Below are 24,077 nucleotides of genomic sequence, written 5' to 3' on the forward strand. Positions count from 1 at the left end.
AAATCCAGACACTTTGGGGGCTGGATCTCCCAGAATCTTTATTTTTAGTTAACTTCCCAGATACTTAATGCACCCAAAAGTTTGGGAATCACAGGCTGAATTCTTATCCACCTATAAGTACAAAGAGAAGCAGAGACCCCTACAGAATTGCCTAAGTGCCCCTTAAACCAAGAGCATTGAGAGAGTTGTCCATCTTCTCTCCTTTCAAAGTGTCCTTTTTCTTTGTAGCTTTCCCTCAATATTTTATTTTGGGAATATCAAAACAGAGAAGTTGAAATGATTGTACAGTGGACACCCGTATACTACGTTAACATGTTACTGTAGTTTATCACAAGTCTCTCCTTTTATCCACCTCTCTATTCATTAACTCATCTTTTTTTTTTTCCTTTTGGATGAATTTCGAAGTAAATTTCAGATACCAAGGTGTCTAATTTGGGATGATGGTGACTTGAAGAATAACAAGGCAGTGAATTCTTGTAGCTCTGGTGGAAACACTGGCTTTATTGGACAGGATTGGTGGCTGCTTACCCTCAGCAAGATATTTAGAATGATTTGAAGACAGGAGGATAGTTTTGGCTACATTCCAGTTGCCCCTGACTGTTTGACTTTGGATATGATACTGAGCCTCTTGGCCTTGTTTCTGAACTGAACTTGGGTCCACTTACCACTGTGCAGCAAAGCCAGTTTACTGACACCAAGTTGCAGAGAAGGAAAATAGAGCATTTATTGCGTTTATTGCAGGGCCCAGCAAGGAGAATGGACTGCTCATGCTCAAGAGACCTGAACTCTTTGATGGTTTTGGGGGGAGAGTTTTAAAGACAGCATTTGGGGTGAAGGTTGTAGGGGGTATGACCTTCTTCTGATTGGTTGGTGGTGAGATAACAGCATGATGTTTCAGGAATCTTAGTCATCAGCCTTCTGGTTCCAACCAGTCTGGGGTCTAGTGCTTGTGGGTCTGCATGTAGTGACCATCCTCTGCCTGGGTTGGGGAATTCCTGCAGAAGGACTCAAAGATCTGTGTAAGATTGTTATGTACATCCCTTGAGGAGGAGCTAGGACTGTTTCCTTACTGACCTGTTGTTTCTTGACTGCTTTTCCTTAGTTTCTGCATTCTCTCACTTCCCTAATTAGTAACTGTTTGAATCTGCCCTTTGGAACTCACAGAAGGCCTAGGTGACTAAAGCATTTTTTACAAACAAGAAATGAGGGGACGCAGAGACACTTTTGTACCTGGGAGGGCCCTCCTGCTTGTTTTCAGCCTCAGATTTCTCATCTGTAAGTGAAAGTAATGACAGTACCTGCATTATATTGTTGTGGAGAGACTAGGTGTGCCTGGTATGTAACTCAATCACCTTCAGCTGCTAAAGTATACTTTCCTTAATGAATTTAAATTCACACAAAATTAACATGTGACTCTAGCAGCTGGTGAACAAGAGACAACTCAAACGATTTTGACAAGCTAGCCTAAAAGGAATTCAGAGAGGAGGAGGGAGAAATCCTGAAAATCCTTCCAGACAACCCCTTGCATTTAAAATGAAATCCAATCTTTACGCTTTCCCCAATTTCCCTACATTGTATGTTGCCTCTGCCTACATCTCCTCACCTTCGCCGTTCCTTAAACCTAACCCCAACAGCCCTTTCAGGATGAGCCGCGTTCATGCGGTCCTTCGGCCGATTGCACTTGTTGCTTGTTCCCTTTTCTTGAGCCTCTCCCCAGATCTTTACAAGTTAGAAGAAGGGTAACACCTGACGGCAGGGGGCGGGGCTGGGCGGAGGCGGGGCTGGGGGGGGGGAGGAATCGGCCGGAAGCAGGGCGGAGTCGGCCGGAAGTGGGGCGGAGGCCCAGGAAGTGACGGTCATACCCGCGGAGTCGGCGGAATCTGTGAAGTCGGCGACGCCTGCTCCGGCCCTGCGTTCTTGGGCCCTGGGCGATGGAGAACGGCGGAGTTTACAGAGCCACCACGGAGGCGCACCCGGCCTCCGCCAGAGGCCCCCGTAGCAGCCTCGCCGCCTACTTCACCCTGGGCCGGCTCAAGGGGCGCCGACGCTACAAATTCTCGCAGCTGGTGAGTCCGCGGCCGGCGCGACGGCGAGGAGGCTGCCCAGCTGCTCTCACTCTGGCTGTTAAGGAACGGGCGTTTTCACACCCCCACTTCCTTCCCTCTGCGCCAGGGGGCGGGGCGTCCCCCTGCGGGTCCCCACTTCTCGCCCGCGTCCGTCACCCTCCAGGTCCTTCCCCCGCGGGGTCCCCCGTGGCGACTTAGGACCACCGAGCACCGTAGGCGGGTGCAGGAAATGCGTCGGAGTAGACCCAAGTCAGCCAGTTAGACTTCTTTCTCGCGTCCTCGTAGCGACCTTCGTCTCTTTTCCTGGCTGTTACTCTGCATTATCTCCCAGAGTGCCTGTATTTAGACTATGAAATGCTTTTTGTTCATCTTTCTCTGGTTCTTGCGGTTTTCCTGGTGCGAGCCCGTGGGGGCAGTTTAATTTGTTGGACAGTCTTTCGATACTACGCACGGCATTGAGATGTGTGTGTCCAGTGATTTGTCTTCCAGAAGTTTTATATTGACTGGAAAGTAATAATTTCTGAAAGAGCAGTGTATGTGTACCGAATACAGAGTCAAACGGACATTTTGTGTTTGCATGCAGGGCTAGAGCATGGTATACTTCTTTTTCAATTGGGTTGTGTTTCAGTTTAGGCATTAGTTAACGACCTTAAACCTATTAGTGAAAACATCAAAACATCTTTGAGGTTTAAATTTTAATTCAAATCACACACATACTGAGCTCCGGTGTTCTGTTTTAGCCAACGGTAAACAACATTTTTTGCAAGAAGAAAAATCAGACCGCTTAGAATGGTTACTGGTTGATTTTTTGTGCGTTTGTTTTTTTAACCATCCCAAGTAAAAACAGCCAATTGATTTCCTTGGGAAGAACCCAAGTTCTTAGAACTCGGATAACCAGAATTTACATTCTTAGAACTCAGATGACCTACTTTTGTTGAATAGAAAAATAGCGGTCAGAAAACTGACACTACTTTTTAGCTGCCAGAACGATCACCCCTGGGAATAATTGGGAAATCCTTGGAGGCAAGTGACATTGTGGCTTCTGGACCCCAAGAGGGTCTGGCTCTATCTCCTTTTAGTTCCTTTCTGTTCTTAGGAGGCGTCAGGGGTCCCTTCTCCCATGTTCGTTTGCAGGGGCTGTTCCTTCAGCCCAGAAGGGCTTCCTTCTGCTCTTCCTCTTGTCAGCTCTCACATGACTTTTTTGGGGGGCGGGAAGAGGGAGAGGTAATTAGATTTAGTTATTTATTTATTAGAGGAGGTACTGGGGATTGAACCTAGAACCTCGTGCATGTTAAGCATGTGGGCTACCACTTGAGATATACCCTCCTCCCTTCACATTACTTTTAGATATCAGCTATGTTTCTCCTCCTTAGAGCTAAAATGTTTTTACATAAATAGTAGAACTCTTTAGAACAGAAAAGAAATTTTTTTAAACATTTTTTATTGATTTTAATCATTTTACAATGTTGTGTCAAATTCCAGTGTAGAGCACAATTTTTCAGTTATGCATGAACATATATATATTCATTGTCACATTTTTCTCTGTGAGCTACCATGAGATCTTGTGTATATTTCCCTGTGCTATACAGTATAATCTTGTTTATCTATTCTACAATTTTGAAATCCCATCTATCCCTTCCCACCCTCCGCCCCCTTGGCAAACAAAGTTTGTATTCTATGTCTATGAGTCTATTTCTAGAACAGAAAAGAATTAATATTCATCTGAAGCACTCTTACTGCTCAAAAGACATCATCAGTACTGGTCAGTTGCCTTTATTTTTCCTTTCTAGTCAGAACTGGCAAATCTAAGTTTCTCATTACCTTGTTTATACTTTAATAAGTTGTAGTTCCATATCTCAGAATAGAATACAGCTGGAAGTTTGGGTGGTAGGCTTGGATGGGGAGAAGAGGGGAAGATGAGTTTGCTTCAAGAGGGTTGCTGGACTATCCCTGTTTGTTCTCCATCATCCATGAGGAGTGAAAGTATTAAAACTAATGTCTCTTCTTGAAATCCATTTTTCTGTTTATGGGAAACTTGGAATGTTACAAGACTTCCTTGGAAGTCCCAAGAAAGTATATAATGGGGTAAATGAAAACTGTTATCCAGCCTGGGGCAACAGGCAAAGTCTTCTTTGCCTAGACTCGAATTCTGCCTTTATGTTGTATTATTTTAGTTTTTTTTTTATTTCTTTTTTTTTAATTTGGGTGGAGGTAATTAGGTTTTTATTTTTGTTGTTTTTAAATTTTTATTTATTTATTTTGCGGGAGGGAGGTGATTAGGTTTATTTAGTTATTTATTTTTGATGGAGGTACTGGGGATTGAATCCAGGACCTTGTGTATGCTAGACACGCACTCTATCACTGAGTTATACCCTCCCTCCCAGGTTTTTATTTATTTACCTTTAGTGGAGGTACCGGGGAATGAACCCAGGACCTCATGCATGCTGGGCATGACTCTATCACTGAGCTATACCTTCACCCTTAGATTATTTTACTTTAGATAACTTATTTTTTAATTAAAGACAATTGCACAGCTCCAATAAGGAAACAGCTGTACTGGAGAAACCTGTAATCAAAACAGGAGGTACTTTAACAAGGGACTTGCAAGCTCTGTGACATTTTATTCAAAATACAGTGCATTTCTGTGTTTGAGTACATTATTCTGGACCTGTAAGTCTTATCAGATTCTAAGAGACCCCAAAAGAGAAAGGAATCTTATTCTAAAACTTAAAAACCAGACACTGCGTATTTAGGAAATTCTTAGAAGTCCTAGGAGGTTGAATTGGATTTTTTCTGAGGTTCTTTCCACACTTAAGTTTTTTATAAACCTCTGAGGCTGCCTTAGAGGCTGTGGGATGTGCTTGCTAGTACAGAGCTGAGCACCAAATGGTAGGGAGGGGAGCCTGCAAACTGACGGTTAGAGATAAAAGAGCATGGCTTGTTCTTGAGGTACGTACTCCTGGAGTTATATGGCTGTACCTGCCATTCAGATATGCCTTAATTTTGTCAAAGTCTTGTCCAAAACATAAGCTTCCCCCAGCAACTATCTACCTTCCAGGGCTGAAGGAGAAATAGAGACTCAGCTGAGAAGTCACTGTAAGGACTCATTGAAGTTCTAAATTTATATAGTCAGCTTATTTATCAGTTTATCCTATCCTTAAATTGGTCTTTATGCCCATGTTTTATTTTGTGAGGTTTTTGTTATTGTTATTTTTGCGGGAGTTTGTTTTTGTTTTAAAGGGAGAATTGACATTTGACCACCTGGTTCCTTGCTAGTAAACTTGTGCAGTGATCTAAGGACGTGTGATGTGCTCTCTGCAACAAGCTGACCTTGTGTTTACTGTCCCAGTTGATGTCCTGATGGCTGCACAGTACTGTGATTATAATGAGTCTTTAGGCAAGGGGTTTGATTTAGAATTCACCAGTGACTTAAATTTATTAGATTATAAATAATGTTACTCTGTAAGTGCCAAGAAACAAATCACTTAGGGGCAGTTTATCTTTTATTGGTGTTCTTTACATTATTTAAAAGTGAAAATTGGTGTGTACTAAATTGAAATGCTCTATTTTTACCTTGAAGAAGATCTGTTATGTCAGCAAATTGTATCTTTGAACCTTTCTGAGTAAATATTTGCCTAAGCCAGTGGATGCTTAGCCTAACGTCAGGCTGACAGATTTGTTTACTTGAACCTTATAAGGTTCAAATTATCACTACAAGGTTTTTAACTGCAAGTTTGGAAATTCACAGACTAATACGATTTTGTAGATGGAGACTTACAATTAATGGCACACATTAAATAGTTCTTTTTATGAGAAATTTTTTAGTAGTAGACTGTTAAATGATGGAGAATTAGTATTTAATATGGTGACTGTTCGTTTTAAGGAAATCTGAAGTTTCAGAAAAAGTAGTGAAACTGAAATGGAAAGAGACAGAGGGTAGTCATTATCTGAATGTTTAAATCACCAGAATTGTAAGGCCATCTTTAGTCACTAAGACTTCCCAAATGTGTTGACCCTAGCATGTTGGTTTTAATATATGATTTAACAGCAAAAGGGGAAGTTCGCAAAACAATGGCTGTAACTTCAGAACTGCAGTCTTACAGGGGAAACCTACACAAACATACGTAGTCGTAAAATGAACTTACTAAACAGTGTTTTATGGGGGGAACAAGGACAGGGTGGGAGTCGGGAGGCCTGGCTGGGTTCTTGTCTGTCTGGCTCATGTGGGATTTAGTCTGTCAGAGATTAATTCCAGCATCTGTAACCGTGAGGGTGGGAGACTGGGCTCTCCCAGGGCCCTCCCACCTCTAACAGCTAGATAATTCCCTTAATTATATTTGGGTAAAATTTTATGTCATTAGAAGGTGCCATTGGGCATATGTACTGTTAGGTGCTTAGCTTAATATTCAGTAAGCAGTATTCAGTACAATGTCTCATGCCATTGAGAACGAAACTGTTTACCAAAAAGTAATCATTGAGCCTTTTAATTTATGGGTTGAATCATCATTTCCTTATCCAGTTCAGTGACCTTGTCTCTTTTCCTGTCTTTAATTACTTCGGTATTTAATGCTGGTGACCACACATCTCGAAATTCTTCCCTTAACTTTCACAGTTTTTTTCTTTTAATACAAAAATAGTGTCTACTTACAAATTATGATTAAAATAAGTCACACTTCAGCCCTCACACTCTCAGCATCACTGTTAGAGGAACAATTTGGAGTGTGTTTCCTTGCTTTTTTAAGGAATTTTTTCTGAGAAGTGTTGCACTTCCTGTGACTTGCTAGTTGCCCTTTTCCCTCGTACTTTTCACTGTGATGTTCCTTCAGGCCCCACCCAGTCCTCTGCTTCTGTCTTCTAACCAACCAAACCAGACAGGCCATCCCTGCATCTAGAAGTCCATGCTCCCTGGCACAATAATACAAAACCACACTCAGCTCCTTAACCATTTTCCTCATCACTCTTTTTTTGTTGGGAGTGGTGGTGATTGGGTTTACTTATTTATTTGTTTTCAGTGGAGGTACTGGGGATTGAACCCAGGACCCCCTGCATGCTAACTAAGAGTGCACTCTGCCACTGAGTATACCCTCCCTCCATCCTCATCACTCTTCCTTGCAAATCTTTGCCTTGGTGAAGAATCTGTCCTTGGGGTGCCCACCAGCAATGCCCTCTGCCTGTTCAGATCCTCCATGTCTCTTGGCCCTGGTTTGAGTCCTGCTTGTCCACTCATCCTTCTCCAGCTGCTGTTAGTTCAGGTGGATCTGAACATTTTCGTGAGATCTCCTGAATTTATGTATAATGAATGCTCCAATTATGAGATATAAAATTATTGTTGTCCTGCTGTTTCTTGTGCATTTATCTTGTTGCTCTGTCATCTATGCGTTCCTGTACATATTACAACTTTGGATACATAACTTTTTTTTTGGTTTATTTTTTAAATTAAGGTATAATTAATGTATAAGTTTCAGGTGTACAACATGATGATTCAGTACTTGTACATATTGTGAAATGATCACTTTATTTGGTACTAGAGACTACAGTGCTGTGGCAGATTTTAAAGCAAGTTTAGTAGCATCAGAGATGGGGAGTCTGGAGAGTCAGGAGAAATTTTGACACTGAATATCGCTTGTAGTTCTGATTTCTTGGCATCAGGAATAACTGGGGATAGGAACTAGTAAATGTCCAAACTTGATATAGTACTTCTTCCGTCTCTTAGGATGTCCATGCAGAGCCCACCTCTTAGTGCTGTTCTTAGGCTTAAGGTCAGTAAGAATGGCTCCTTTAATAAGTTTGCAATAGGACTTGTAATGGCTTGTCACTGATTGCTTCTGGCCCAGCTGGATCCTGCCCTTTTCTTAGGGAGAATAGATAAGCAGTCTGTGTCTGCATTCCAGATAAGACTTCATTGTCAACACAGCCTACACTGATAAGTGTTCCAGATAATCTCATTGTTGTAATAAGAATGGTTCAAGATCAGCTGTTCTCAACCCCCAGTTAGAGTTTTAGGCTGATACCATCTCAGTTAATTGACTTTCATACACCTCAGATAAATTTTTTAAATTTCTCAAAGAAACTCCTAAAACTTGGACAAGATTTAACGTAGAGCCAAGAATAAAGCAAATGGAATATTAGACATTTGGTATTTGATTATGACATATAAAAACTCTTGTAATTGTAACTGCAGGAGATGAAGTACTTTTACACAGTGACCTTCTGGGATTTGTCTTGGTGTGTCACTATATCTTGTGGTGTAACATTTGGGAACTCACCAAAATCTGCTTTCTGTGAGGAAGTTGTTTGGGATGTGCGGGACTATTTATGCCTCATTAACTTACAGGAAATCACAACAATAGGATCTGTTTTCATCCTTATATGTTCTTTTCAGTTGTGGGGATATACAAATTTTGTATTGCCAGTAGGAGGGGGGAAATCCCTCACAGGCTTAGATGCCAGTTTAAATATGACTTTTTTTTTTTAACTTTTTAGTGTGAAAAAATTGTAGAGTCACAGGAACTTGCCAAAAAAATGTACCAGGAGGTCCTATGTGCTCGTGTGTGTGTGTGTGTGTGTGTGTGTGTGTGTGTGAGCGCGCGCGCCCACACCTCTTTGCTGCTTTGTCAAGTGTAGCTTTCTTAAGCATTATCGCAGTCAAGAATCAGAGCTGTTGCATCACCACATAGCTCCCCCTGCCACCCCTCCATACCCACACCACTCCCCTGTCCCCTGGCACCACTAATTTAGTTCTCCATCTCAAAGCATAGTTGTTATAGAAATAGAATCATGCAGTCTGTAACATTTTGAGACTGGATTTTTTTTTCGCTCTGGAGATTCATCCAGATTGTTGCGTACATCACATTTGTTCCTTTTTATTGCTAAGTAGTATTCCGTGGTGTGGACTGGCAGTTTGCTTAACCGTTGAAGGATGTCTGGATTGTTTCCAGTTTGGGGCTCTTATGAGTAAAATATTAAGAACATTCATATTTACCAGTTTTTGCCCGAACTGAAGTTTTTATTTATTATGGTCACGTGCAGCGTGTAGGAACGCAGTTGCCGGCTCATATAGCAGCTGCAGGCTTAGTTTTTAAAGCAACTGCTCAACTGTTTTCCAGAGTGGCTATACCATTGACCTTTGATTTGATGAAAATGTTTTGTAGGATAAAATTTTTATTATATACTGTAAAACATATCTGTTGATTTGGGTAGCAGTCTTGTTGCCAGTAATACATCTGGTTGCTTCTGCTGACCTGCCTTGGGTGAGACAGCATTTCCCGATAGTCTCTGACTTGGGTTGTCAGTCATTTTGATGATTTTAATGCTCAGAAGGAAATTCCCTTAGCTCCCACAACACCCACACAAACTGCCCAAATGAATCTCTCTCCTCTCTCCCTTCCTATTTCTAGAGAAGAGTCAGCCCCACATCTTGAACCCTAAATCCCACCTTTAGAAATCTGCTTGTCTTCCTCTGTCTTTAGATCCACCGATCTTACTGGTTTCTGTCTAAGCATTTAAACATGCTCAGTTCTCTCCTGTCTTGGAATTACTTTCGCTTTGACCTCATCTGCTACTATCTGGCTTCTGGAAGCTGCACTTGGTGTCTGGCCATCTCTGTTCCACTGCCTTGTGTCCCCCTCACTTCCCAGCATGCAGTGCTGTGGTCCCAGCGTCCTGGGTGGTCTTGTCACCAGCAGTGTTCCTGCGGCTCAGTCTGGGGGAAGTGTTGGAGTATTGTTCTTCCTGGGCCTCTGAGTAGCAGTCAGCGCTCTTGATTACTTGCTCTTTGTAGAAGGACTTTTTTCTTGGTCTGCTACCCCTTGCTCCTGATTGTCCTTTGCTGGTGTCTACCCCTTTGTGTAGCCCTTCCTCACAGTCCTGCACGAGGCCAGCTTTCCTCATTCTGGGTGATCCCACATCTTGATCTCCACCTCAGACCTGTCCCCTGAGCTCCAGACCCAGCTATCCCTTTGCCTCCTACTTTTTCTTTGATGTTTTTCTTTTGGTGAGGGGAGGAGTAATTAGGTTTCCTGATTTATTTTTAGAGGAGGCATTGGGGATTGAACCCAGGACCCTGTGCATGCACTCTACCACTGAGCTGTCTTCCTTGTCCCCCACCTTTTGCGTCCTAGCCAGCTCCATCTAACTTCCGCAGACCCCCGATACACAGCAAATTTAAAATGGGATTTGTTCTCTTTCCAGCACCCTTGCCTCTTAAAAAGAAGAAAAGACTTACCTCTGCAGTGAGGCACCAGTGTGTTAATACCACAGTTGACAACAGTGGACACGCCGTTCAAACCCACTTGCATTTAATTGAGTTGCCAAAGTAGCCAGAGTTAGCTAGTTAGCTGTTTTCCATTCAATGCATAAAAAAAATTATACTTTAAAAAAATTATACTTTTGATGGCCAAACACTTAAGTACTACACAGGCTAAAACTGAATGTGGAAAGGAATTGTTTCTATGAAAATAAATTGAATTCTTTGGAAAGACCCCAAAAAAGTGACTAAAATACCGTGGAATTAAGTAAAAGCATGGCAACTGTGAAGGGCTGGTAAAACTAGTCCAACTGTAGAAGGATTCTGCATGCTGCTTCTCAAGTGCTCCACTTCAAATAACATCAGTCTGGAGGTGGTTGTCATCAACTATGGAAGTGATTAATGCAGAAAACAAGAGGTGGAATTGCAATCAGTAGGCGCATACTGAAAAGATGGGTGAATAAATCAGTGTGCTTTTTGTTTTAAGTTAAGGTGTTTAAGCACACATAACATTATCTTACTTCCTCTTCTGTGTGTATTCTTCCTGTCTGATGAAGCTTTGCCCCTTTCTGTGATTTCATTCCTCGTTGCTACTACCCTGTTTACTGTCTTTCCCCTGATCTCTGACATCAGCTTCCCAGCTGGATGTCCATTGCCAGCTTTGCCCTTTTCCCAGTCCCTTCTCCGTATTGTAGCTAGAGAACTGCTAAAAACAGAAACCTGATGGTGGCACCTGTTTGCTTTAAACCCTTAAAATCCGGATTCATTAAACCAGTAAAAGTTTAGAACTGGCCTCTGCTGACCCCTCTAGTCTCATTTCATCATTTTTGTACTGCCACCCCTTCCCCTCTCACTGGACGCATCAGCCACGTTGATCACCCTGCTTGCACGATTCATTGGGGGAGTGGGTCTCTGTGTGTGGCTGGGGTGGGAAGGCACCGCGCTCTTTGACCTCTAGGTCTTTCTCTGCTCTGCTCCTCTGCTTGGACCCTTCCCCTGTCTTCCACTCCCCATACTGACCCTGCCACCCTTCTGGACTCAGCTCTCCTTCAGGGAGCCTTTCTTGACCCCCAGGTTGAGTGCCTCTTCGGTGTGCTTTCATAACGACACCCCGTGTTTCTTGGGTTCTAGCATCCAGCATACAGTAGGTGGTCGATTGTCTGGGTCCCAGTATTCCCTCCAAGGCAGCTAGACTGTCAGTTTTGTTTCGATCCGGTTCATACAGTAATCTTGTTTGCCACAGTGTCCACGTTATAAATATTTGAGTGAACGGATGGTGTTTTCTGAGTACGGTCGGTTTCTCTGAAAAGCCCTTAAGCAAAATGTTTGCTTTCTTTTGTAGGTGCTGTCTCTTTTGGCCTTTATCTGTGAGGAGATTGTGTCACAGTGCACTTTGTGTGGAGGGCTTTACTTTTTTGAATTTGTGAGCTGCAGTGCCTTTCTGCTGAGCCTCCTCATGCTGATAGTGTACTGCACGCCGGTTTACGAGAAAGTTGAACACGTGAAACTCAAGTCATCGGTAAGCATAAGAAAACGCAAGCCCTGAAGAACTTGGGTATCTGGGTGTCTTGTGTTGTTTTATTGTTCCCAGTAGTAATGTTTTCACAAGTCAGCAACAGGAAAAGATACTGCCTGTTGTCCCAGCTCTGCCGCTGAGCAGCCGTGGTCTCCCTGCCAAGTGGGATGACGGGGGCAGTGAAATTAGAGTGAGAGTGACGCACGCTGCCAGTGGTTTAATTATTGGTGATTTAACCTAATTCACATTAGGTGTTTTTAAAAACTAGGATTTTATCTCTCTTTATGTCTCACATTTCAGAGCATCGCTCATTGGTTCTACAGTTATTCACTGTGTACCTCTTGTAGGCCAGGCGTTATGCTTGACATGAGAGAGTAATGAGCTAACGTGATGTATGTCTAGAGCATTTAAACAAGAAAGCGTGTAATTCCATCTATTTTGCTTTGGATTTGTTATGAAAAAAAAAGTTGTCTACAAGTGAATTAAGGAGACATTTGTTAAGTTCATTGTTCAGAAATTTCCCTTTTAATAAAAGTGTATATGAGAATTTACCATTCACAGAATTAGAGATGTACAACTTTCTAAAGACTTAGTCTGCTGACCCTGTGTTTCGATTTGCTTAGAGTATGAATTTGTGAGGTGACAGGTGAGATAATGTGCATCGTTACTGCATTTAAAGAAAGAATTGAGCAGTTTACTTCAATAGCATTCTAGTTATCAGGAGTGGTTTGTGAAGAATTGAACATGTCAGGGTTGATTTATGAAATAATTGATGTCTTTGAGGGAAAAGATAAAAATTAGAGTAATTTTTAACTATCAAAAATAAGAGAGAACAGTATAAATACAAAGCAGTAAGATTTTATTATTGTTTCAAATTTATGGGATGCAAGCCTTGGGTCATATATTCAAAATACATCTAAGATTTACTTTTTTTCTATAGACCCTTTGGTACATCTTAAATTTTGTGCCATAACAATCTGTTGCCTTCTTTTAACACAAAATATTGCCACTTGCAGTAACATGGGCAGACCTAGAGAATATTATACTTAGTGAAGTAAGTCAGAGAAAGACAAATACTGTGTGATATCACTTATGTGTGGAATCTAAACAAATAATACAGTTTGAATCTATACAAAACAGACTCACAGATCTAGAAAACAAACCTGTGGTTACCAAAGGGGAGAGGGGAGCAAGGAGGGACAAATTAGGAGTCTGGGATGAACAGAGACAGACTGCTATACATGAAATAGATAAGCAACAAGAATTTACTGTAAGGCACAGGGAATTATATTCAGTATCTTATAATATGTAATGGAATATAATCTGAAAAAATATAACTGAATCACTTTGCTGTACACTGGAAACTAACACAGTATTGTAAATCAACTATACTTCAGTAAAATATGTATATATGTGTATATATATTTTATATATTTGTATATAATTCATAATTATACAATCATATCATACATATGTATACATATGTAACATGATTATACGTATGTATAATGTGATATGTATATGTATAATTATATATAATTGATATATATTTAAACTTAAAAGATATATATGTGTATATAACTTTTAATTTAAAAATTAAAAACCAAAAAGTTGATCCCAGACAGGTAAAAAATAACTTTGAAACACAGGTGGAGCCTGAATCAAATCCATCAAGTCTTTGATGAGCACATCTGTGCTATTCTTGGTGTAGCCAGTATCCAACTGTCCCATTATCTTACCTGGTAATAACTGCTGTCAGCATGTCCTGAGCACCAGACACTTTACATGCTGTGGCTTAGAATCTTCACACAGTAATACTTCACTTTTCTGTTGAGGAAACTTAGGTTCAGGGTGGTTAAGTAACTTGTCTAAAGTGACACAGCAAGGGGAAAAATAACCTGAGATTTAACCCCGGAGAGGACTCGCACCTTGCAGTGTGCCACCTGGCGGAGGCCGAATCCTACTAGAACCCTCGCCCTCTAGCTTTAGATGCTGTCACGGCAAATATCGTCACCGCAGGAGTCTGCATAGTGATGACAGCAAAACCTGTTTATTTTATGAAATTCAAATTAAAAAGAAGATGCAGAGAATACCATAGCATTTTTGTTAATTATATTTATAATCTGCATACAGGTAAGTATGCAGTAAGATTTGGACAATTTATATTGTAAATATTAAATATTGAAAATATTTTTTCATTTCTTAGCCCCTAATGGCAAAATAGTATCACTATCGATGAAAAGATTTTTAGAAGTATTTAGTTTTTTAGGGCTGTGTCTGTAGCATTTAAGAACATTGATCTTTTTGACAAGAAACAACATTACAGTATTTTGCAGTTTAGTACAGCAGTCAAACTAAACAAAATGTAAAGCCCTTATTATACTTGAGCATATAAAAAGTTATTTTAGAGTAAATACTGATTTTAAAATACTGAGAAAAAAAAGAAATTAGTCACTTAATCCTAAAGTAACTTTTGTAAACATTTTACTGTGTTTCTTTTGTTTTTTATTTGTAGGTGATTTTTAATTTTTAAAAATGGTTGTAATCATAGAGTATGGACATTCTGCTTTTCAAACATGAGGAATTCATATATGTTTGAATGGTTTAAAAATCACTTTTCCTGTCTGCTTATTAACGTAATTAAATTTAAAATTTTTATATGAGAGGTTTTCTGTTTCAGAGAGAATGTTTTGTGTGTGTGGTGGTGGTGGTGATGTCTAGGCAGGATTAGTAATCTTGTTGGAGAGAGGATCTTTCCTGTCCCATGCAGTTGTGGGTCAGATTATATCACAAATAACAAGAGCCAGCATTTATGGAACATTTACTGTCTGTCTGGCAGTGATCTGAGCACTTCTCATGAATTAACTCTAATCTTTAGAATCACCTGTGAAGACGACATTATTCTTACTCCCATTTTGCAGATGAGGGAACAAAGGCACACAGACGTTAGGGAACTAATTCAGAGTCCTTGTGAACCCAGGTAGTCTGGCTCAGGAACCTGTGTTTACCAAACAGTCTGTTATTCTGTCTCAAAATGATTGTCTTGTTTAAATACCTCCTTGAATGTACTCCAAATATTAGTAGCGAGAGTTTTATATCTGTATGTAATAGATTTGAAATCATATTCAAAGGAATAGAAAAACAGTACTGCAGAGAAACACCTCTTTTAGAAGCAAAGAGAAAATCTCTGTGAAGTTTTTTATAAATGTTAAGAACTATTGACAGCGTAAGAATTCTGTTTGGGGTAGTTTTATTGATACTAGGTTTAGTGGAGATTGTATTTCAGAAACCTCCAATACAAAATACCAGACTTAAACACTTTGGAGTGGCTGGGCTGTCATTTTTCCAGTTTCTCCTCTGCATCAAGTATGTATGTCAAGCATGTTTTCAGTTGGCATGATGAGAGAGAGCCCTGTGTGGTACTGCCCAGGAGAGCGCTCGGAAACCCACAAAGAATTTCATTGCCTTCCGCTACATTATGATGAGATGTAGGGGCTTTTGTGTAGGAGATAATCTTGTCATACAAGCTCACATTGGATAACCCACTTGGAACAATTGAAAGCAACATGTTATTCCAGAAAGCTTAAGTGTCTAAAAAACAAATTGTTGACATAATTTTGTTTAGTTGAAGATGAGTCGGCCTTTTGAGGCTCTCTTTTCCAAAGTGCTTTAAAAGCAACGAAGTCCTCTCAGAGAGGCCATATCCTAGCATAGCTTACTTTTTAAGGGAAGAAAAATGCTTTTCTTTGCTGGAAGTAATACGGGATTTAAGAAATCCTTGGGTTTGATGACCTTAATGTGTCCTAGAGAAAAGGATAAACACATACTTGCACAACCTCTTGGGGAACTTTTTATTTCATTTTATTTATTTTTAATGGAATACAGCTGATTTAAAATTAGTTTCAAGTGTACAACAGGGCAAGTCATTGTTTTTATAGATTTTACTCCATAAAGTTAGGTTGAAATATTGGCTGTATTTCCCTGTGCTGTACAGTATATTCTTGTTGCTTATTTTTTTTTATACATAATAGTTTGTACCTCTTAGTTCTCTTCACCCATCTTGCCTCTCTCCCTGGTAACCACTAGTTTGTTCCCTGTCCGTCTGAGTCTGTTTCTGTTTTGTTATGTACATTCACTTATTTTATTTTTTAGATTCCACATATAAGTGATAATGGGGAACTATTTTTATTAAAAGATTATCTTGTGATGTCCTTTCTGAATATGCCCTGTTCAAAGTGTGGATAGTGTTCCTTTGCAGGGTATTTATCAAATACCAGGCTTATTAAAAAGTTAGAAGTTGAATTATGTAAGTTTGGGTCAAGGAAAAAAAGGTAAGTCACGAAAGTTTTTTAAAAGTTAAAAATTAAAACATTTGTTTTCAGTCAGCCTAACCGTGCTGTATTCCTCCTTTGTTTTATGTGTATATATAGGATTTTTATATTACTTTGGGAACAGGAATTGTGTTTTTGTTGGCATCCATCATTTTCACTTTTTCACATGACAATACCTCAGCTGAAATTTCTGCAGTTGTAAGTACCTTTTGTCTTTGCTTCTATTTGTTTCCTTAGAAATAGAGAATTTAGAAAGTACTTGACAAATTATACAATAAGGGAGAGTAGTTTGTCTTTTGACTTATTTTTTAGTGTAATTTTGAATAGAAGATCTGAAAGGAAATCAGTATGATAGCCTTAAAAACCTAGAACCTGTGTTTAGAATTTGACTTAGTTTTGTTAATAAAAATCCATTTACTCCACATATGAACATGTTATGGCTAATGGAAGTGGTAGAATTGACTTTATTATCTTATATTCTTCCCCTTTTCAGTTCAACAGAAACACACTTACATATCAGGTGCTATTTTAGGGGTAGAGAGTAGACGGGAGAAATGATCCAAAAGTTCAGCTTATGAAAGAGAGAGAGAGGTAAACGTATTCATCTGAAATCCTTGAGGGACCACGTTTTTTCAGAATTCAGAATATGCTGGATTTTAGAAAGGTAATAATGTATATCTCCTGTATTACACACCTTCAGAGGGCCTGGGGTAGCCCCCTGTAATCCAGCGTATTAGTGTTTCTGAAGCATGTGACTGTTCACAGTAAAAGAGAGAGGTAAGGACTGTAAGTAGTTTTATCTTGTGTCAGTTTGAGCCAGGTAAATCATGGAACAGTTTTTGTAGCTTTTTGGATTTCAGAATTGCAAGTCAAGGGTCAGGGGCTTGAATTGGAGCCAGTATTGTGAACATGAACAACTAACAGGTGGTTAGGAAGTCCTCTTCCAAGTCAGCTGGTTTCCAACTAATGCTTTGTTCATAACAAAGTTGAAGTTGTAATTGAGTTGTCAGCCAATAGATCATTAAAACTGCTTTTTGTGACAGAACAACTCAAAAGGAGTTCAGAGACTTGGATAGCTGTATCTACCTATTTTTGCAAACACGGTTTCTTAACAGTTGTACGTGTAAAAGCAAAGCACAGAAATAAAATTAATGCTGAACCTTGACTCATTCTAGCAATAAGTAGTATTTAGCCATGGATACAGGAACCAGTTGAAGAGGGAAAAAAGCCTTATGCTATTTCGGTTTATAATCATATTTTGTTGTAGAAGCACATGATAGGGTGATGGGTGGTGAGTGAAATAATTTCTAATATAAAAATGTATTACTATAAAATCCTGTGCTGAGAGTGAAATGAAGGTGAGGAAATGTTGAGTTCATGGTGGGGGAAAAAGCATGTCCTGAAATCCCCAGCTATTAAAAAAGAGCTTGTTTATGTGTTTGAAATTAGATGATGTGTTAGATTGTTACAGTATTTAGATTTCATTGGACGTATTAAAAGTGACTGGTAGTTTAAAAACTCAGTATTTAAAATATGCTGGAAATTACCTTTTGCAACTATTTAAATTAGGAAAAAATACAGACTTAAATGAGGGAGTCTGTTTTTTAAAAAACTGATGTGAGGAAAAGAGCTAGTAGATGATCTGGGTTGCACGGCATGGAGGGCTCTGTATGGACTGGAGCTCTCTGAGGTCATCAGAGATGGCTTCATAGACAAGGTGACATCTGGTCTGCCTTTAAAGTGTTGAAAATATTTGCTGATCAAATAAGGGGATAGAGGCCATCATCAAGCCAAAATAAAGACTCCAGAGGGGAGAAGAGACTTGGGTTGGTGGGGGGGGGATGGACTTGATAATGAACATTAGGTTGGATGTCTCGGGAACATCCATGTGAATGAATGGATTTGGAGCTCAGGTTGCTGTCCAGGGAAATGAGGCAGAATGCATCTTCTTCAGGGTGGAGGGGTTGGATGTGAAGGGTGAGAGACTGTGCAGACGACAAAATGTTTCAGTTCGTGGAGAGGTAGTCTGAGGGTTGGAAGAGACGTTAGCCATTACCTACATCGGTTTTCTTTTCCTACAGATCGCTTCTTGGCCTCTGTTTCCTTAAGGGTTTTGCTAGTGAAGAAGCTAAATGTGAACCGTGGTCTTCTGTCTCGTGACAGAATTCTCAGAACGTTTGATCAGATGTTAGAAGAGTACAATGAGGAAGTGGTTTCAGGAAGAGGAAGTAGGTAGTGGCGTCATGTCACTGTGTCATTGCACTGTGACAGCCAACTGGGAAATACTGTTTAGGTAATTTAACGTAAAAGTATCCTCAGAATAGAATTTCTCTTTTGCTATTAACCTTTTCCATTTTTACCTAGGCTCAGCTGCCTACTCACGTATTTCAAACCTTAGCTTATCTGTGGGTCAGTCTACCCATTGCTAATAATCCTGTGTTTTGCACCATGTTATAGGATTTTGTTTTTCATCTGTTAACCTTAGTTTCATAGATTGGGACCTGACACGTATGCATACACATGCAAGACAGGACATTTGTATTTTGTGAGACTTTGACTAATGGCCATTACTCTGGATTTTTGTTGTTGTCGTAGCTTCTTTCCATTTTTGATGACCTTGACATTTTTTTAGCCACTAAAGTTAAGAATGCTGTGTATAAGATAAATTGATGAATTATCTTGCTTATATGAAACACGATCAGAGCCAAGTAGGAAAGGTGAGATTATATTCCAGAATTCCCCGTATAACCTGTGCCCCCTTTTCCCTCCTCAGGTATTTGGATTTCTCGCAAGTCTTACGTTCCTGTTTGAATGTATCATCATGCTCCTTAAAAAACTCCAGGAGCGCCGGCCAAGGAAACCTGAGGCTACCCCCAGGAGCGAGCACGTCACCGAACCACTTAATGCTTAAAGACTCTGGGAACAGGTGTCACGTACGGCGGTGAGTGTGCGGTGCCTGGGGCCTGGCAGCAGCGTGTGTGTAAGTTGTGTTGTTGGTAAACCACTTCTTTGGGAGAGGAAAGCGGTTTGATCAGTATTCATCAGACAGTGTGTCAGTCACCACAAATTGGGCCAGAGGGTTTTTGGTTTTGTTTTTGTTTTTTAATTTTTTTTTTTATAATAGTTGAAACTTGTGTCAAATGAAGTTTTGTTTTGCTTTTTGGAGGTGAGAGCAGTTGTTTCTTAAGTATCACAGAGCTCAATTGATGGTAAATTATTCTGTCATCGTCACTAGGTTTGGCTTCCAAATTATGCTTTATAGCTGTGGAAACACATGATTAATTAAGTGCATCTATTCTTTTTTTTTTTTTCATTTTTAAATTTGTTTAGCTATGACTGTTTACTTTGCTTTTGATGATTAGATCAAATGTGTATTTACAAGATCAATATTTTAAATGCTGGTCTAGGTTTTTTTCCTTCAGATATAATACCCAGGCTTTACTGTATCTCACTCAGCCTTAAAATTATACTGTAACATTTTAGCATAATTATAATTAACTCTTAGACCATTTTTAGCCTAATGTAAAATATGTGGGAGATGTTGATACTTTATGTTATAAAAGCAACAACGTTAGCAACCCCATGTTTAAATTGCACTTTGGTTGTTGAGAGCAGGTTAAAAAAATCTTTATATAATTTGACATAGAAAAATGGAAGAAACTGGTATTGTGCCTAAAGACCAAAGAAAAGAAAGATAAACTTTTTGCAAATACAGTGAGAACAGTTGTAAAAGCAGGCTTCAGCCACTTCTTCAGCATCTGAAGAGATGAGTTCATACTACAAAAGACAGTGGTTTGTTCCCTTTTGCTATACGATCATTTCTACTGAAATTAGTACAGCTTCGCAGGTTCTGTTCAGTGTTTTCTTGGGAACCAACCTTCTTTTTAAAGCCCTAACCTTTGATCTTTCATTTGAGAGCCTCCCCTTCCTGTCTCCGTATCAGAACGGTTTTGGCATCTGGCCCAGGAGGGCCTGTGGCTCTGCCTCTTCCTTGGTGCCAGTTGTCTCTTAGGTGGTCCAGAATCTTGGGCCCTTGTGCTTGCGTAGAGTGTGCAGTCAGGTCTTTAGGGTTCTTATTCCCACGTAGGCATTGCTCTGGTTTCTCTTTGGAGGAGACCTTCTTGAGAAAGTGGATATCTAGAGAATCCTGCCGAGGTTCATACCATTGAGGTGGAAGGGAAGTGAGTAGTCAAACCATTCTCAGGAGACACTTTATAACCAGTTCTGATCATTTGGGAGAATTATCTGTTGCTGGCAGACTCTCTTGGAGCCGGCCAGATAGGGCACTTTGAGGGTGACCTTTCTGACCAAGTGGTTCACAAACTAGGCTTTTCCTGTTCTCCTGCTAGATTTCTGACTCAAGACTCTAGGGTTAAGGCAGTGAGCCCATGCATCAGGTCCTTCAGTACTTTGGTGGAAGTCTCCCGGGCCAGGCGGGCTAGGTTTTCTGTCTGAACAAGTGGAATCGTGTTTTCAGTGAGACAGTTAAATGATCCCATCCTTCTTAAATTTCTCATCTGCCGTTTACGTGTTGTTGATGGGTTTCAACTGCGTGAATATGGCTAAATGGGTTCTCCAAGATGGGTCATCCTGGCCAGACATGGCTTCTGCTCTGTCTTACTGACTCAGAACCTTATCCATCTGTGTCAGAGTTTGGATGCTAGTGCTAGTGGTGATGCCACCCCTACCTGCTTGGGAGATAATGAAACCAGTCATATGGATGCTGCTCTTACTGGGCGTGCCGTCTAAGAGAGGAGAAATAGCCTGGGTCTTGGGTCTAAGAATAAAGACTGGTTCAAAGATAAGCAGCTCATGGTAGGAAAGTTCTGGAATTTCATATCAAACTATACCATTGTCATTTTAAGTGCCATCTTCACCCAGCTGGGATTCACAGCAAACCATCTGGGCCACCTCAGGGACCCCACCTGTGCACTGGGCTTAGTTGAGTTTGGCAGACTGCCCTCAGCTGGCCTCACAGACACAGCACGTTGACATTGAGCTTAAGCTCTGCTTGTTCTGAGGTTTCACTTCCATTTGTTTCACTGGTGCAGAAATGGACCTCTTAGCTGGCCACCCAATCCTCTCCTTTTCAAGATACATTCACCGGTATTTCTGGCCCCTCTAGAACCTTTCTTCACACTGTTTTCTACAGGATCCATGACTGATTAGCCTCCCTCTTCTATTGTAGAAGGAATTAGGAATAAAAAGACCTTTGTGGTAAATAAAAAGTTCAAGGAGAACTTGGGACCAAAGCCACTGTTATGTATAGAAAAGGGCAAACTCAATATAAAACTCAAATTTAAAATAATTTTTTAAATCAATGGATATGGTAAATTTGTTATTTTACAAATAAACTGTTTAAATTGGTTCTTAAAAATTATAAGGGGAATGTGCATATAGTAGAAAAATTTTATAATTGCTATGCTTATGTTCTGTTTGGAGACCGGGAAATGTATTTTTACATTGTTTATAGCCAATCATTTTTGTATTTATTAATTATATATATCCTGTGGGTCTTTTATATCTCTCTCAATGTCAAATTTTGTAGTCTTCTTTTTAAATAAATCCACTTTCTTCATAATTTTGTGGTGGTTCAGTTATTACAAAAGCATGACATTTAAACAGAAGCTTCCTCCAGAGTTCCAGGAGTTGGCTCTCCGACCTTGGAGAGTCCCCACGAAGAATTCTGGACTTTGGATCTACCCGGTGTAGGGCGCAGGTAGAAAAGATGCAAGTCCAGCGCCCACCTGTGGGCTGTCCCTCTTGTTGGAAAAGTTGGAATATGCACGCAGACAACATTTTTGGTAGCCACGTGTGAAGAGTTACACAGAAATGTTACGGACTAAACGCCTTTAAATACTTCCTAAGAAGCAAATTTGGAATCGAATCCATTTCTTGGTGTGGCTCCCAGTGCTAAAAACAAAATAGGCACGTTCTCATTTGGGCTATTCAGTGATTGGGAAAATGTGAGGCAAAACTAGAGTGATTCTGATAAAGCTCCAACTATTTGTGTAGTTTGCAAAATTCCTGCCTCCAGACATATGAGAATAACAAGGTCTTTACAGTTAGTCATCAAGAACTCACTGGAATCTGTACATTCTTCGGAGTTTTGTGTTTTGCTTTGATAAAGAGCACGATTTTATCAATATGCAGTCAACTGCATGGAGCAGGAAACCTACCCAAGTGGGTCTTAAATGGTAAGGAAAGTTTATTTCACAAGAAGTCTGGGTAGGATGGTTCCACGACTGGTAAATTCCATGGCTCTGTGGTGTCTTTCCATGTTTCTCAGCCTGTCCATCTGCTGCTGTGAGTTCTTGGCCTCTGGATTGACCCTCAAGGGTGTAGCAAGGTGGTGGCGGCATCTCCAGGCATCGTCTGCTTGTCCGAAGGGCAGAAGAGAGGAGGATGTTTATTCCGCATCTCTCCAAGGTGTTCCTTTTTCACAGAAGCCCTTCGGTGGACTTCACCTACTTGTCTTACCAGAAGACATCAAATGCCTATTTCTAGATCTTTCATTGCCATGAAGATTAGAATTGCTGTGATCAGCTTAAAGTAATCAAGATTCCTCTCCTTGGCTTGTGAAAACCCTTTGAAGCATTTAGCCGTCTGATATGTGAACAGCATTGGTTCTGTTAGCGAGAGAGGGGCCGTGGGTCAGGGTGTCTGTCATAAGCATGTAGAGGATGTGCCCCAGCTAGGAGAAATCAAATTCCTATTTGAAGAAATTTTTGTCAGCCTGACTACCCCAAAACAATTTAAAGTAGAGAAACTGTTTTATGTGTTACGCTGAGTTACAATTCTACAAATAATGTGTACCACAGAAAATTGGTTTAATAAGAGCTGGGAAGTATTGTTCTTTCCCTGATATCTTTGCATTTGGCTACTTTTACTTTTCAATTTTCGAAATATGTCAGGCACTGAAAGTACAGAGGATAATGCCTGTTGTAAATACCACCCAGCTTTAGTAGATACAATATTGTTTCACATTTGCTTTAAGGGCCTTTGTTAAAAAAAGAAAGTTATATTTTTAAAGTACTACCACCTCTAATTTTATTCTTTCCTTTTACAAAGGTAAACCCGATTGCTTTTTTTAAAAATTTTTATTGAAGTATAATCAGTATACAATGTTGTGTCAATTTCTGGTGTACAGCACAATGCTTCAGTCATATAGGAGCATACATATATTCATTTTCATATTCTCTTTCACCATAAGTTACTGTAAGATTGAATATAGTTCCCTGTGCTGTACAATATAAACTTGTTTATCTATTTTTTATGTGTTAGTATCTTCAAATCTCGAACTCCCAATTTATCCCTTTCCACCCTCTTCTCCCCTGGTAACCGTAAGTTTGTTTTCTGTGTCTGTGAGTCTGTTTCTATTTGGTACATAAGTTCATTTGTCTTTATTTATTTTTTTTTTAGATTCCATGTATAAGTGATATCATGTGGTATTTTTCTTTCTCTTTCTGGCTTACTTCACTTAGAATAACATTCTCCAGATCCATGCATGTCGCTGCAAATGGCATTATTTTATTCTTTTTTATGGCTGAGTAGTATTCCATCGTGTAAATATACCACAGCTTCTTTATCCAGTCAACTGTTGATGAACATTTAGATTGTTTCCATGTCTTGGCTATTGTAAAGAGTGCTGCTGTATTATTTTGTGCTATCTGTGTTACAGGTATCCTTTCATAGCTTGCTTTTTTCAATCAATAGTATTTTGAAATTTATCTGATACATATAACTCTCATTCATTCCTTTTAACTGCTGTTTGGTGTTCTGTCCTATGTATATGCCACTGTCCTATGTATATGCCACAGTTTACTTATCACTCCCCTGTTGATGGAAAAATTTTTTTAAATTTTGGATCATTTTAACCCGTGTTGCATTGAACAAACGTTCTTGGAAGTCTTGTGCAA

The 24,077-nt window shown here is 39.9% G+C and overlaps 1 protein-coding gene across 2 annotated transcripts; it reads left to right on the forward strand.

The window, feature by feature from the left end:
- The first annotated feature begins 1,833 nt into the window (after positions 1–1,833).
- CMTM6 (CKLF like MARVEL transmembrane domain containing 6) lies at positions 1,834–21,739 on the forward strand. 2 transcript variants are annotated; one of them, XM_010959655.3, is made up of 4 exons: positions 1,837–2,066; positions 11,654–11,830; positions 16,258–16,356; positions 18,932–21,739. In XM_010959655.3, the coding sequence occupies exons 1-4, from the start codon at positions 1,932–1,934 to the stop codon at positions 19,067–19,069; spliced, it is 549 nt and encodes a 182-aa protein (XP_010957957.2). In that variant the 5' UTR covers positions 1,837–1,931; the 3' UTR covers positions 19,070–21,739. The 2 variants fall into 2 exon arrangements, with proteins under 2 accessions (XP_045376092.2, XP_010957957.2); XM_045520136.2 differs by lacking the exon at positions 16,258–16,356 and having other exon boundaries at positions 1,834–2,066.
- Positions 21,740–24,077: the final 2,338 nt, after the last annotated feature.

Source organism: Camelus bactrianus, chromosome 17 (genome assembly GCF_048773025.1).
Source record: "Camelus bactrianus isolate YW-2024 breed Bactrian camel chromosome 17, ASM4877302v1, whole genome shotgun sequence".
NCBI classification, from domain to species: Eukaryota; Metazoa; Chordata; class Mammalia; order Artiodactyla; family Camelidae; genus Camelus; species Camelus bactrianus.